This window comes from Rhinoraja longicauda, chromosome 14 (genome assembly GCF_053455715.1).
Source record: "Rhinoraja longicauda isolate Sanriku21f chromosome 14, sRhiLon1.1, whole genome shotgun sequence".
NCBI lineage: Eukaryota > Metazoa > Chordata > Chondrichthyes > Rajiformes > Arhynchobatidae > Rhinoraja > Rhinoraja longicauda.
In genome coordinates, this window is record NC_135966.1 from 7,135,052 (window position 1) to 7,151,721 (window position 16,670).

General features: G+C 47.1%; 1 protein-coding gene across 1 annotated transcript in view; it reads left to right on the top strand.

Annotated features, from left to right (window-relative positions):
• The first annotated feature begins 6,830 nt into the window (after window positions 1-6,830).
• LOC144599813 (organic cation/carnitine transporter 2-like) overlaps window positions 6,831-16,670 on the top strand; it is a 45,490-nt gene continuing 35,650 nt past the window's right edge. Inside the window, exons 1-2 of the mRNA XM_078411060.1 lie at window positions 6,831-7,232; window positions 11,915-12,018. Coding sequence (XP_078267186.1) covers window positions 6,846-7,232; window positions 11,915-12,018 — 491 coding nt within the window. The 5' untranslated portion in view covers window positions 6,831-6,845. The remainder of the gene's footprint in view (window positions 7,233-11,914; window positions 12,019-16,670) is intronic.

Sequence of the window (16,670 nt, forward strand, 5' to 3'; positions counted from 1 at the left end):
TCAACTCACGTCAGGCCAGATGGACTCTGTTTTTTAGTAGGTTCAACTTTTCTCTGTCTTACAGGCCCGGTTCCCAGAACACAAAACCAGACGCCCTGTCCCGACTTTATGACCCTGAACCTGATACCAGAGAACCCGAACCCATCCTGCCACTTAACCGTGTGGTAGGAGCGGAGTCTTGGCAGATCGAAACAGATGTGAAGCAGGCTAATGATGAGACTCCAGCACCGAGTGGCTGTCCTACTAACTGTTTGTTTGTTCCTGTGACATTGCACCCCCAGATAATCCACTGGGCTCACACATCCCTGCTCACATGCCATCCAGGTGCCAAGAGAACTGTTTTTGTGGTTAAACAGCGTTTTTGGTGGCCTTCACTTGAGAAGGATGTAGCTGAATATGTGGCCGCCTGCCCTGTCTGTGCAAGGAGCAAGCCCTCCAGACAAGCCCAAGCGGGCCTGCTGCACCCACTTTCAGTCCCTCAGAGGCCCTGGTCCCACATCTCTATTGACTTTGTTACTGGGTTGCCGGCCTCCAAAGGTAACAAAACTGTCCTGACGGTGGTAGACCGATTTTCAAAGATGGTACATTTTATCGCTGTGGCCAAGCTCCCCTCTGCCAAAGAGACAGCAGAGGTAATGATGTCTCATGTTTTCCGTATCCATGGTTTCCCTACAGACATTGTCTCGGACCGAGGCCCTCAGTTTGTGTCCAAGTTTTGGAGTGAGTTTTGTTCCCTCATAGGTGCCACCGTCAGCCTGTCTTCTGGTTACCATCCGCAATCCAATGGCCAGACTGAGCGGATGAACCAGGAGCTCGAGACCTGCTTGCGCTGTCTGATCGCGCAGAACCAGACCACCTGGAGCGACCATCTCATCTGGGTCGAGTACGCACGCAACACGCTTCCTACGGCTGCCACGGGACTCACACCCTTCTAGTGTGCCTACGGCTATCAGCCCCCCTTGTTCTCGGCTTATGAGGGTGAGGTGACGGTGCCTTCTGCCCACGCCATGATCCGACGCTGTCGCCGAATCTGGGACGGAGCTCGGAGGGTTCTACTCCAGGGTCAGTCCCGGATGAAAGCGGCAGCCGACCGCCACCGCAGATCTGCTCCGCATTATCGCCCAGGCCAGAAGATATGGCTGTCTACAAAGGACTTGCCACTTCACGTCCACGCCAGAAAGCTGGCTCCAAGGTTCGTGGGTCCATTTCCCATTTCGAAAGTCATTAACCCTGTTTCAGTCCGTCTACAACTCCCCAGGTCATTAAGGGTTCATCCTACATTCCACGTCAGCAAAATATAACCGGTCAAGGAAAGTGCACTCGTGCCCGCCTCCAAGCCCCCTCCACCCCCCCCCCCCCCCCCCCCCCGACTTGTCGACGGTGGTCCGGTCTACACAGCTAAAGCACTTCTTGCAGTCCGCAAGAGAGGTCGCGGTCGCGGTCGCCAGTTTCTGGTCTACTGGGAAGGCTACGGTCCTGAGGAGAGGTGCTGGATTCCTGCCAGCTTCATTTTGGACAAGACTTTGATCAAGGACTTTGACAAGACTCATCCTGACCAGCCTGGACCGTCAGGAGTCGGTCCTAAAGGGGGGGGTACTGTAATGTCCCGTCATATCTGTTAGTCTTGTGTCATGTTCTGTGTTTAGATTCTCATTTCAGGTCCCTTGACTTCCTGCCATTGTAATTGTCAGCCCCGCCTTGATTGTTTCCACCTGTGTGCCCTTACCTCATGTATATATAGTCCACGCCTCCCATTATCCTGTGCCAGTTCGTATTGTGATTCATGTGCTCTCGGTTGTAGTATAGCTAGTAAGTAATTTTTGTAACTAATGTTTTTGTAGCTGAGTAAGTTTAGAGTTTTTGGTTCGAATCGCAGTGTTCTTTAATGTGAAAATTCTTTAATGTGAAAATTAAAGAACGCCTTTATTTTCTCCAAATTGACTCTTGTGTGTGAGTCGTGTGTTTGATTCCAGTTCCTGTGTGCGCCAGAGCATAACAGGAAGGGAAGGAAGTGCAGAGAAAGCAGGGACTCTGCAGAAGGTCTTGGACAGGTTGGAAGAATGGGCAGAGAAATGGCAGACGGAATAGAGTGTAGCAAAGTGTGGAGTCATGCATTTTGGTAGCAGGAATAAAGGCACAGACTATTTTCTAAATTGGGAGAGAATCCAGAAATCTGAGGAACAAAGGGACTTGGGAATGCTGGTGCAGGATTCCCAAAAAGTTAATCTGCAAGTCAAATTGTTAGTAAAGAAAGCAAACGCAATGCTGGCATTCATTTCAAGAGGGCTAAAATACAAACACAGGGATGTAATGCTGAGGCTCTATAAGGCGCTGGTCAGGCTGCATTTGGAGTATTGTGAGCAATGGAGAGAGTCCAAAGGAGATTTACAAGAATGATCCCAGGAATTAACTTATGATGAGCGTTTGACGGCACTGGGCCTGTACTCATTGGAATTTAGAAGAATGAGGGGGGACCTCAATGAAATGAACTGAATATTGAAAGGCTTGGATAAAGTGGGTGTGGAGAGGATGTTTCCACTAGTGGGAGAACCTTTGCCAGATGGAAATAAAAATCTAGATGTAATGGTGCACTCCTCATTCATTAAAATAATTCACTAGACTAAAAAAAATCCTTCTCATTTCCTTCCTAAAGGAACGTCCTTTAATCCTGAGGCTATGACCTCTACATTAGATGCATGTGTAAGTTAGAGGCATCTTTAAGGAAAATCGACCGGCGTTTTGAACAAGTGGTAGGATTGAGCAGTCGGATACATAGAAACCAATTTACCAGGTTTATGTAGAACACAAAGTGCTGGAGTAACTCAGCGCATCAGGCAGCATCTCTGGGGGACGTGGATAGAAGACGTTTTGTTTCGTGCCGGGACCCTTCTTTAGACCCTCCATCACAGCATGGTTTGGGATTCAATTCGTTAGAAATTGCAGAAAGTTGTGATTGCAGCCCAGACCATCACACAAACCGACCTCCCTTCCATTGACTCCATCCACACTTCACACTGCCTCGGCAAGGCCACCAGCATAATCAAGGACCAGTCTCACCCCGGTCACTCTCTCTTCTCCCCTCTCCCATCAGGCAAGCGGTGCAGAAATTTGAAAACACACACCTCCAGATTCAGGAATAGTTTCTTCCGAGCTGTTATCAGGCAAAGATGTCCTCTCTCCATCGAGAGAGCAGTCCTGCCCTCACATCTTCCTCACTGGAGACATTCAAACTAGCACTAATTGGACTTTATCTTGCACTACACGTTGTACCTTTGTCCTGTATCTGAACACAGTGGATGGTTTGAGTGTAATCATGTATTTAATCTTTTTGCTGATTGGATAACACGCAACAAAATCGCTTTTTGACTGTACCTCACTCAGTATGCTTGACAATAATAAGCTAAACTAAACTAAACTTAGTAAACTAAACTAAATAATCTGGCGAAGCATCTCGACCCAAAACGTCGCCTATTTATGTTCCCCACAGATGCTGAGTTACTCCAGCGTTTGTGTTCTTGGCAAGATTCCGGCATCTGCAGTTACTTGTGTCTCCACCAAACTTACAATTGTTTCTGGTTTATTCAGATATTTCAGGACTCACCACAGTGCTGGTGATGAGTGGGAAACTCTCCACCACGTGTGGCTTTGCCATGGTTGATGTCTACACGGCTGAGCTGTACCCGACGGCAGTAAGGAACATGGGTGTCGGAGTAAGTTCAATGGCCAGCCGGCTGGGCAGCATCATCCCACCTTACATCTTCTATCTGGGTACGATCATTGTTTGACTATGTTCAGGTCCACCACCAACTTCCCGGCACCCTTGGTTCCAGAGCTTTGCCGTATGATCCATTTTGCGGGGCCAACAGAGGTCACGGCGTCGGGGGACCAAGATACCAATCGGCAAAGTCGGCCGTGGAAGTCGGCTATGGGAACGGATCTGCCGGCTCCGGCCGGGCCGGAGTTCCAGAGCCCCGGCCGCAGGGGGCAGATTCGACTCGCCGATCGGCCGTGGAAATCTCGATGAGGTTGGGATCGGCTGTCTCACCCCGCTTGGGCGCCACATTTTCGTGGGCACTTCCAGGGGGGTTTCAAGTGCGCTCTCGTGATTTTGTCCTGGTTATAGGGGGCGCCGGATCACCAGTTGATGGAAAATCGGTGATGGACCTGAATGTGCATCGTGCATTGGTAAAGCTGCTACCTTGTAGTACCAGACTTGAGTTCAATACTGACCTCAGATGCTGTCAATGCTGAGTTTGCATGTTCTCCCTGTGACCGCGTGGGTTTTCTCTGGGTGCTCCGGTTTCCTGCCACTTAACAGATAATAGACAATAGGTGCAGGAGGAGGCCATTCGCACCCTCGAGCCAGCACCGCCATTCAATGTGATCATGGCTGATCATTTTCAATCAGTATCCCGTTCCTGCCTTCTCCCCATACCCCCTGACTCCGCTATCATTAAGAGCTCTATCTAACTCTCTCTTGAAAGCATCCAGAGAATTGCCTCCACTGCCTTCTGAGGCAGAGAATTCCACAGATTTACAACTCTCTGAGTGAAAACGATTTTCCTCACGTCTTCCAGCCTCTAGCGTGTCCAATCCCTTAATAATCTTACATGTTTCAATAAGATCCCCCTCTCATCCTTCTAAATTCCAGTTTATATAAGCCTCGTCGCTCCAGTCTTTCAATATACGACAGTCCCGCCATTCCGGGAATTAACCTAGTGAACCTATGCTGCACTCCCTCAATAGCAAGAAGGACTTTCCTCGAATTTGGAGACCAAATCTGCACACAATACCCCAGGTGCGGTCTCACAAGGGCCCTGTACAACTGCAGAAGGACCTCTTTGCTCCTATACTCAACACCTCTTGTCAAAAAAGGCCAACGTGCCATTAGCTTTCTTCACTGCCTGCTGTGCCTGCATACTTACTTATCAAAGACGCGCAGGTTAGTAGGTTAATAGGCCTCTGTAAATTGTCCCGAGTGTGTTGGATAAAACGAGTGTACGGGTGATCGCTGGTCGGCACAGACCCGGCGGGCTAAAAGCCATGTTTCCATGCTGGATCTCTAAACTAAACTTTGGAAAACATAAACTTGAGCATTTCCTTGGTAATAATTTTAACCTTATGCTGCCAAGCAAACCAAGTGGGCCATTCAAATGCAAATGTACTCCCGTAATTTTGTTGTGCTGGACTGGTGCTGTTCCAACTGGACCACCATTTGCTGGAAAATCTGTGATGGAACTACAATGAGTTTCATTGTTAACATATCACCTGACACTATTCTTATGAATTAATACTAATACAGAATGACAAATGTGACTGTACACGTCCGTGGAATGTGCTGAGGAGATGTCCACTAATACATTCATTCTTGATAACATTCTTTATGGGCCGCAAGGTGCCGCAGCGGTAGAGTTGCTGCCTTTTGGCGTTAGAGACCCTAGTCCCCCTGTGGAAGCTGCAGTGTGACAAAGGTTAAGGTAGCTGTGCAGCACAAGGTTAAGGTAGCTATACAGCACAACGTGGGAGCTGCAGTGTGACAAAGGTTAAGATAGTTCCACAGCACAACAACCTTTAGGTATTCAATGACGCACATCGATGTTCCTGATAGGTATTCATTGAACTACCCCAACTGTTTGGGATGGTATTGCTTGACGCATACTACAAGGTTCTTTATATCGAAAATTAAATAAAGGATTAAATAGCAAGTAGTTTTAGTTGTATTAGTGTTGTTGCATTTGTATTAGTGTTTTGAAAACTTATTGTAATTGATGATAAGAAATTAGAAATTGTGCACAATCTCAAGGGTCAAAATCTGTGTAAAAATGTAACCGTTCCGAGTGGAATTTAGAGTGGAACACTAGCATTATCCTACATACTGAGGACAATTTACAATTTACAGAAGCCAATTAACCTGCCCACCTGCTGGTCTTTGGAGTGTGATGGGAGCATCCGGAGAAAACCCACGCGGTCAAAGGGAGAACGTACAAACTCCATACAACGTAGTCAGGATCGAACCCGGGTGTCTGGGGTTGGTGTCAGATGCTGTTTTATACCGAAAATAGACACAAAGTGCTGGAGTAACTCAAGGTCAGAAAAGCGAATAGGTGACGTTTCGGGTCGTCTGATGAAGGGTCTCGACACGAAACGTCACCTATTCCTTTTTTCTCCAGAGATGTTGCCTGAGCTGCTGAGTTAATCCAGCACTTTGTGTCTATCTTGTGTGTGACCGCAGGAGGATATCAAAGTAAGACTTGTTCAACAGGCAGATATTATAGATATTATGGGGGAAATTAAACAGAGCAATCTTGTTTCAGAGATACATGGTTATCAAAGATGTCACATGATTAACCACAGACCTTGACCCAATGCACACATCTTAATGCTTTCTTCATTTAATTTAGACTTTAGACTTTAGAGATACAGCACGGAAAACAGGTCTGTTGTCACCAATATTTAACAGGGATTTGGCCCTAAGCCAATATTCCACCCCATTTCCAGTAGACTGAATATAACTCGTCTACTCAGTCTGAAGAAGGGTCTCGACCCGAAAGGACACGCATTCCCTCTCGCCGGAGATGCTGCCTGTCCCGCTGAATTACTCCAGCATTTTGTGTCTATTCGGTGTAAACCAGCATCTGCAGTTCCTTCCTTCTCACTTCCACTCGAAGGTGTTGCTGTTTATCACGGACGTTGTGTTACCAGAACCTGTTGGGTTAACAGTCCAAGGTGATAAATCATCAGTGTTTTGCAACAATCCTGCTCTACAACTTCAGGTCCACCCACAATGTTGAAGCGCTCCAGGCTTCTGAAACCAAGGTTCAGTCAGCGCCGCGTCTGCAACTAACATGCGGGATTACGATGAAATAACAGCCTTCCTGGGGGAATGGGGACCGGCTCAGAAACTCATCTTCCTGCTCTTGACTGTCAGCGTTATTCCCAACGGTTTCACCGGTCTAATCATCATCTTCATCGGGGATACCCCAGCGCATCGCTGCTTGATTCCCGGGAATCTCAACCTCAGCCAAGCCTGGATGAACAGAACCATCCCACTGGTGCCAGGAACACAAGACCAGTACAGACAATGCAGTCGCTACCGCTTGGATGTGATCAGGAACCTCTCGGAGGTGTTTCCAGACCCAGATCTCCTCAACGTGTCCGAGATCGAAGAGGAGCCGTGTTTGGATGGATGGGAGTACAGTCAGGACCAGTACACCTCCACCATCGTCTCCGAGGTAAATTTCAGACTTCCCACCTGAAACGTCCCCTGTCCGTGTTCTCCGGGGAAGCTGCCTGACCCCCTGAGTTACTCCAGCACTTTGTGTGCACTTTGTTTACTGAGTTACTCCTGCACTTTCTATTCTGGAGGATCTCAGCAGGCCAGGCAGCATCTGGGGACGGGAATGGACAGGCGACGTTTGGTGTGGGGACCTTGTGGGGAGAGAGCTGGCAGAAGGAGGTGAGGGGAAGGAGTGGGACAAGAATGGAGAGCACAAAGTGCTGGAGTAACTCGGGTGCGGAGACTGGTGAGATCAAATGAACAGATTGTGATTAGTTCGGACGTCAGGGTTTATGGGGAGAAGGCAGGAGAATGGGTTTAAGAGAGAAAGATAGATCAGCCATAATTGAATGGGGAGTGACTTGATGGGCCGAATGGCCTAATTCTTCTATCACTTATGAACATGACCAGGGGAACACCATCCCCGTTTGGTCTGGGGAGGGAAGGGTCAGGGACTGAATTGCAGGAAATGGAGGAGACACAGGTAAGGGCTCCTTCCACACCTGCCGGGTAGGTGGGCGAGGGGGGAAAGGGGAACCACTTTTCCTGAAGGTAGGGGACATCTCAGATGTCTTGGAATGGCAAGTCCCATCTCATGAGCAGATGCAGCAGAGATGGATGAACCTCTGGATTCCTAGTAAGAGGCAGGTTGGGAAGAAGTGTCGATAAAAGGTAGACGTGGGTGGCAGTGGATGTGCAACAGAAGTGGGGAATTGAGGAATGCAGTGGAACAGAGGGATCTGGGAATAACTGTGCATTGTTCCCTGAAGGTGGAATCTCATGTGGATAGGGTGGTGAAGAAGGCGTTTGGTATGCTTGCCTTTATAAATCAGAGCATCGAGTATAGAAGTTGGGATGTAATGTTGAAATTGTACAGGGCATTGGTGATGCCGAATCTGGAGTATGGTGTGCAGTTCTGGTCGCCAAATTATAGGAAGGATGTCGACAAAATGGAGAGGGTACAGAGGAGATTTACTAGAATGTTGCCTGGGTTTCAGCACTTAGGCTACAGAGAGAGGTTGAACAGGTTGGGTCTTTATTCTTTGGAGCGTAGAAGGTTGAGGGGGGACTTGATAGAGGTTTTTAAAATTTTGAGAGGGACGGACAGAGTTGACGTGGGTAGGCTTTTCCCTTTGAGAGTGGGGAAGATTCCAACAAGGGGACATAGCTTCAGAATTGAGGGACAAAGGTTTAGGGGTAACATGAGGGGGAACTTCTTTACTCAGAGGGTTGTGGCTGTATGGAATGGGCTTCCGGTGGAAGTGGTGGAGGCTGGCTCGATTTTATTATTTAAGAGTAAATTGGATAGGTATATGGATAGGAGGGGATTGGAGGGTTATGGTCTGAGTGCAGGTAGATGAGACTAGGTCAGGGAGAATGGTCGGCGTGGACTGGTAGGGCCGGACAGGCCTGTTTCCATGCTGTAGTTGTTATATGTTATGTTATATGTCTCCTGAGATGGAGACAGAGAGATGAAAAAATGTGTCAGAGATAAGGAATTCGAGGGCAGGGGTGACATTGATGGTGATGTTGATAAAATGAACATCATGTCATTTGATGCATGGTCCTGCATGGATTCAGGAGACAAACCTAATGCACTTCTGCTACACATCCACTGTCAGCCACATCTACCTTGACTACGCTTCCCAACCTGCCTCTTACTAGGAATCCAGAGGAAGATCCCCTCTCATCCTTCTAAATTCCAGTGAATATAAACCCAGTTGATGCATTCCTTCATCATACGTCAGTCCCTCCATACTGGGAAATAAACTGGTGAGCCCATGCTGCACTCCCTTAATAGCAAGAATCTCCAAAACTGCACACAATACTCTATGTGCGGTCTCACCAGGGCCCTGTACAACAGCAGTGGGACCTCCTTGCTCCTATATTCAAATCCTCTCTATAAAGGACAACATGCCACTTGCTTTCTTCACTGCCTGCTATACCAGCATGCTTACTTTCAGTGACTGATGTACAAGGGCACCCGGGTCTCGTTCAGCTCCCCTTTTCCTAATCTGACAACATTCAGATATTAATTTGCCTTGCTGTTCTTGACGCCAAAGTGAATAACCTCACATTCATCCACATTATACTACATCTGCCATGCATCTGCCCACTCACCGAACCTATCCAAATCACCCTGCAACCTCATAGCATCTTCCTCGCAGTTTACTCTGCCACCCAGCTTTGTGTGATCCGCAAACTTGGAGATGTTACATTTAATTCCTTTGAATAAATCGTTAATATATATTGTAAATAACTGGGGTCCCAGCACTGAGCCTCGCGGCACCCCACTAGTCACTGCCTGCCATTCTGAAAAGGACCTGTTAATTTCTACTCTTTACCTCCTGTCTGCCACCCAGTTCTCTATCCATGTGAATACCCTACCCCCAATACCGTATGCTCTAATTTTGCACACTAATCTCTTGTGTGGGACCTTGTCAAAGGCTTTTTGAAAATTCAGATATACCACATCCACTGACTCTCCCTTATCCATTCTACTTGTTACATCCTCAAAAAATTCCAGAATATTGGTCAAGCATGATTTCCCCTTCACAAATCCATGCTGACTTTGACCGATCGTGTCACTGCTATCCAAATGCGCTGCTATTACATCTTTAATAATCGCCTCAAGCATCTTCTCCACTCCGATGTCAGGCTAACTGGTCAATAATTCCCTGTTTTCTCTCCCTCCTTTCTTAAAAAGTGAGATTATATTAGCTACCCTCTAGTCCACAGGAACTGTCATGTCTATAGAACATTGGAAAATGATCGCCAACGCATCCACGATTTCCAGGGCCACCTCCTTGAGTACACTGGGATGCAGACCATCAAGCCCTGGGGGATTTATCCTCCTTCAGTCCCAACAGTTTACGCAACACCATTTCCTGACTAATGAGGGCAGAGCTGTAGATGTATATGTGGACTTCAGTAAAGCATTCAACAACGTTCCTCGTGGGAGGCTGCTCTGGAAGGTTAGATCGCATGGGATCCAAGGAGAGATAGCTGAATGGATAGAAAATTGGCTTTGTGGAAGGAAATAAAGGGTGATGGCGGGATGTTGCTTCTCGGACTGGAGGACTGTGACTAGTGGTGTGCCTCAGGGTTTGGTGCTGGGCCCGTTACTGTTTGTCATCTACAGTATATCAATGATTTGGATGAGTACATATACGGCAAGATGAACAAGTTTGCAGATGATGCAAGATAGTGAAGATGGTTTTGAAAAATTGCAGCAGGATCTTGATCAATTGGCCAAGTGGGCTGAGGAATGGTTGATGGAATTTAATGCAGAAAAATATGAGGTGTTGCATTTTAGGAAGTCGAACATGAGTAGGACCTACACAGTGAATGGTAGGGCTCTGGGGAGTGTTGTGGAGCAGAGGGATCTAGGAGTGCAGGTGCATGGCTCACTGAAGGTGGAGTTGCAGGTGTATCGGGTAGTCAAAAAAGGTATTTGGCACATTGGCCTTCATCAGCCAGGGTATTGAGAATAGAAGTGGTGAGGACATGTTGCAGTTGTATAAGACGTTGGTGAGGCCACATTTGGAGTATTGTGTTCAGTTCTGGCACTGTGCTACAGGAAAGATGTTGTCAAGCTGGAAAGGGGACAGAGAAGATTTGCGAGGATGTTGCTGGGACCGGCGGGTCTGAGCTGGAGGCAGAGGTTGAGTAGGCTGGGACTCTATTCCTTAGAGCGCAGGAGGATGAGGGGTGATCTTATAGATGTGTATAATATGATGAGAGGAATAGATCGGGTAAAAGCACAGAGTCTCTTGCCCAGTGAAGGTGAATTGAGGATCAGAGGACATAAGTTTAAGGTAAAGGGGAAAAGATTTAATAGGAATCTGAGGGGTAACCTTTTCACACAAAGGGTGGTGGATGTATGGAACAAGATGCCAGAGGAGGTAGTTGAGGCAGGGACTTCCCAACATTTAAGAAGCAGTTCGACAGGTACGTGGATAGGACAAGTTTGGAGGGATATGGCGGAAATGCTGGCAGGTGGGACTAGAGTACCAGGGACATGTTGGCCAGTGTGAGCAAGTTGAGCCGAAGGGCCTGTTTCCACACTGTGTCACTCTGTGACTCCATGACTCTGTGTAAAGAGTCAGATGTCCATGGTAAAGACTGTAAAAATAATTGATTAAGTAGTCAAATGTTGCTCACAACTTTGTATAATAAGAGCATATAGTTGATCGTGCAGAAAAGAACTGCAGATGCAGGTTTAAATTGTAGATAAACGCAAATGCTGGAGTAACTCAGCGGGACAGGCAGAATCTTCGGAGAGTTGACATGGGTGGCGTTTCGGGTCAAGACCAGGGCCGCCTTTACAGCATTATGGGCCCCGGGCAGAGCAGTATACTGGGGCCCCTGCGACAACTACTCACAGGAATAAAAATGTAAATGGTCGATAAAATGGGGCCCCTATGCTCGTGGGGCCCCGGGCAAGTGCCCATCAGGCCCATGCGTTAAGACGGCCCTGGTCAAGACCCTTCCTCAGACAGACTTTATCAGTCTGAGGAATGGTCTCGACCCGAAACATCACCTATTCCTTCTCTTCAGATATGCTGCCTGTTCCACTATGTTACTCCAGATTTTTTTGCATATATTTGGATAATTGGATTTCTTTTTGCATTTCAGTGGGACTTGGTGTGTGACGATACATGGAAAGGACCATTTACTACATCACTGTACTTCTTCGGAGTGCTGATAGGTTCTGGTGGTTCTGGGGTAATATCAGACAGGTGAGCTTTCTCCTTTGTATTCACTGGGAGAGATATATTCATCATAAATCTTCTCCATCACTTTTGTACCCCAAGGCAAGACATAGGCTTCGTACGGTCATAGTCACAGAGTCACAAAGTGTGGAAACATGCCCTTGCATCCAACTTGCCCACTCCGACCAACATGTCCCATCTTCACTCGTCCTACCTGCCCGTGTTTGGCCCATCTATACACTAGAACTCTTGTTTGTTTGTTTGTCCCTGAACTACAGCCAAAACGGTACACGAAGCATGACAATTTTAGGCCCACCTTACTCACCGTCGTCCCTTTGGTGCTAATGGAAGACGTTTCATTGAAATCGGTGTTATATTCTTAAAGTTATTCACATTTTGAAGTCTAAGAAAAACCACGCATGCGCAGTTGATCTGATACTTCGGTAAGATGGCTGCTGGATCCATGCCTTTATTTATGTAAGATGGCCGCCGGATTCATAGAAACATAGAAAATAGGTGCAGGAGTAGGCCATTCGGCCCTTCGAGCCTGCACCGCCATTCAATATAATCATGGCTGATCATCCAACTCAGTATCCCGTACCTGCCTTCTCTCCATGCCCCCGATCCCTTTAGCCACAAGGGCCACATCTAACTCCCTCTTAAATATAGCCAATGAACTGGCCTCAACTACCTTCTGTGGCAGAGAATTCCACAGATTCACCACTCTATGTGTGAAAAAAAACGTTCTCATCTCGGTCCTAAAAGACTTCCCCCTTATCCTTATACTGTGATCCCTTGTTCTGGACTTCCCCAACATCGGGAACAATCTTACTGCATCTAGCCTGTCCAACCCCTTAAGAATTTTGTAAGTTTCTATAAGATCCCCCCTCAATCTTCTACATTCCAGCGAGTACAAGCCGAGTCTATCCAGTCTTTCTTCATATGAAAGTCCTGCCATCCCAGGAATCAATCTGGTGAACCTTCTCTGTACTCCCTCTATGGCAAGAATGTCTTTCCTCAGATTAGGAGACCAAAACTGTACGCAATACTCCAGGTGTGGTCTCACCAATGCCGTGTACAACTGCAGCAGAACCTCCCTGCTCCTATACTCAAATCCCCTCGCTATGAATGCCAACATACCATTCGCTTTCTTCACTGCCTGCTGCACCTGCATGCCTACTTTCAATGACTGGTGTACCACGACACCCAGGTCTCGTTGCATCTCCCCTTCTCCTAATCGGCCACCATTCAGATAATAGTCTGCTTACCTGTTCTTGCCACCAAAGTGGATAACCTCACATTTATCCACATTATACTGCATCTGCCATGCCTTTGCCCACTCACCTAACCTATCCAAGTCACGTTGCAGCCTCCTAGCATCCTCCTCACAGCTAACACTGCCCCCCAATAGACAATAGACAATAGGTGCAGGAGTAGGCCATTCGGCCCTTCGAGCCAGCACCGCCATTCAATGTGATCATGGCTGATCATTCTCAATCAGTACCCCATTCCTGCTTTCTCCCCATACCCCCTGACTCCGCTATCCTTAAGAGCTCTATCTAGCTCTCTCTTGAGCTTCGTGTCATCCGCAAACTTGGAGATGTTGCATTCAATTCCCTCGTCCAAATCATTAATATATATTGTAAATAGCTGGGGTCCCAGCACTGAGCCTTGCAGTACCCCACTAGTCACTGCCTGCCATTCTGAAAAGGACCCGTTTATTCCTACTCTTTGCTTCCTGTCTGCCAGCCGGTTCTCTATCCACATCAATACTGAACCCACAATACCATGTGCTTTAAGTTTGCATACTAATCTCTTATGTGGGACCTTGTCGAAAGCCTTCTGGAACTCCAGATATAACACATCCACTGGTTCTCCCTTATCCACTCTACTAGTTACATCCTCGAAAAATTCTATAAGATTCGTCAGACATGATTTACCTTTCATAAATCCATGCTGACTTTGTCCAATGATTTCACCACTTTCCAAATGTGCTGCTATCCCATCTTTAATAACTGACTCTAGCATTTCTCCCACTACCGATGTTAGGCTAACTGGTCTGTAATTCCCCGTTTTCTCTCTCCCTCCCTTTTTGAAAAGTGGGGTTACATTAGCTACCCTCCAATCCTCAGGAACTACTCCAGAATCCAAAGAGTTTTGAAAAATTATCACTAATGCATACACTATTTCTGGGGCTACCTCCTTAAGCACTCTGGGATGCAGCCTATCTGGCCCTGGGGATTTATCGGCCTTTAATCCATTCAATTTACCTAACACCACTTCCCGACTAACCTGGATTTCACTCAGTTCCTCCATCTCATTTGACCCCCGTTCCCCTGCTATTTCCGGCAGATTATTTATGTCTTCCTTAGTGAAGACAGAACCAAAGTAGTTATTCAATTAGTCTGCCATGTCCTTCTTCCCCATGATCAATTCACCTGTTTCTGACTGCAAGGGACCTACATTTGTTTTAACTAATCTTTTTCTCTTCACATATCTATAAAAGCTTTTGCAGTCAGTTTTTATGTTCCCTGCCAGTTTTCTTTCATAATCTATTTTCCCTTTCCTAATTAAGCCCTTTGTCCTCCTCTGCTGGACTCTGAATTTCTCCCAGTTCTCTGGTAGGCTGCTTTTTCTTGCTAATTTGTATGCTTCATCTTTTGTTTTGATACTATCCCTAATCTCCCTTGTTAGCCACGGATGCACTACCTTCCCTGATTTATTCTTTTGCCAAACTGGGATGAACAATTGTAGTAGTTCATCCATGTGGTCTTTAAATGCCTTCCATTGCATATCCATCATCAACCCTTTAAGAATCAATTGCCAGTCTATCTTGGCCAATTCACGTCTCATGCCCTCAAAGTTACCTTTCCTTAAGTTCAGAACCGTTGTTTCTGAATTAACTAAGTCACTCTCCATCCTAATGAAGAACTCAACCATATTATGGTCACTCTTGCCCAAGGGGCCATGCACATCAAGACTGCTAACTAACCCTTCCTCATTACTCAATACCCAGTCTAGAATAGCCTGCTCTCTCGTTGGTTCCTCTACATGTTGGCTTAGAAAACTATCCCGTATACATTCCAAGAAATCTTCTTCCTCAGCACCTCTGCCAATTTGATTCACCCAATCTATATGTAGATTGAAGTCACCCATTATAACTGTTTTACCTTTGTTGCACGCATTTCTAATTTCCTGTTTGATGCCATCCCCAACTCTACTACTACTGTTAGGTGGCCTGTACACAACTCCCACTAGCGTTTTCTGCCCCTTAGTGTTTCGCAGCTCTACCCATATCGATTCCACATCCTCCAAGCTAATGTCCTTCCTTTCTATTGCGTTATTCTCCTCTCTAACCAGCAACGCTACCCCACCTCCTTTTCCTTTCTGTCTATCCCTCCTGAATATTGAATATCCCTGGATGTTCAGCTCCCAGCCTTGGTCACCCTGGAGCCATGTCTCCGTAATCCCAACAATATCATATTCATTAATAACTATCTGCACATTCAACTCATCCACCTTATTCCGAATGCTCCTTGCATTGAGACACAAAGCCTTCAGGCTTGTTTTTACAACACTCTTACCACATACAATTATGTTGAAAAGTGGCCCTTTTTGATTTTTGCCCTGGATTTGTCTGCCTGACACTTTTACTTTTCACCTTGCTACCTATTGCTTCTACCCTAATTTTACACCCCTCTGTCTCTCTGCTCATGCTCCCATCCCCCGCCACATTAGTTTAAATCCTCCCTGACAGCACTAGCAAACACTCCCCCAAGGACATTGATTCCATTCCAGCTCAGGTGCAGACCGTCCTGTTTGTACTGGCCCCACCTCTCCCAGAACTGGTTCCAATTTCTTTGAAATTTGAATCACTCCCCATTGCACCATTTTTCAAGCCACGTATTCATCTGAAATATCCTCCTATTTCTACTCTGACTAGCACGTGGCACTGGTAGTAATCCAGAGATTATCTCCTAGCTCCCTAAATTCACCTTGTAGAACCTCATCCCGTTTTTTACCTATATCGTTGGTGCCAATATGCACCACGACAACTGGCTGTTCACCCTCCCCCTCCAGAATGTTCTGCAGCCGCTCAGAGACATCCCTGACCCTTGCACCAGGGAGGCAATATACCATCCTAGAGTCTCGTTTGCGGCCGCAGAAACGCCTATCTATTCCCCTTACAATTGAATCTCCTATTACTATAGCCCTCCCACTCTTTTTCCTCCCCTCTTTTGCCACAGAGCCACCCACGGTGCCATGAACTTGGCTGCTGCTGCCTTCCCCTGATGAGCCATCTCCCCCAACAGTATCCAAAATGGCATATCTGTTTAGGAGGGAGATGACCGCAGGGGACTCCTGCACTACCTGCCTACTGCTACGCTGGCTAGTGGCCACCCGTTCCCTTTCTGTCCGCTTAACCTTTACCTGCGGTGTGGCCAACTCACTGTACGTGCTATTCACGACCTTCTCAGCATCGTGGATGCTCCAGTATGAGTCCAACCGCAGCTCCAACCGTTCAATCTGCCAGGAGCTGCAATCAGCTGCTTCCTCTAGTCCGCTTCCACCAATCAGCGGCTTCCTCCAGTCCACTTCTTTTGAAGTGAGATGGAACGTTTGTAAACCAACCGCCCGGACGCTGCACCAACCGTTCCAACCGCTCCTGGGCCGCCGTG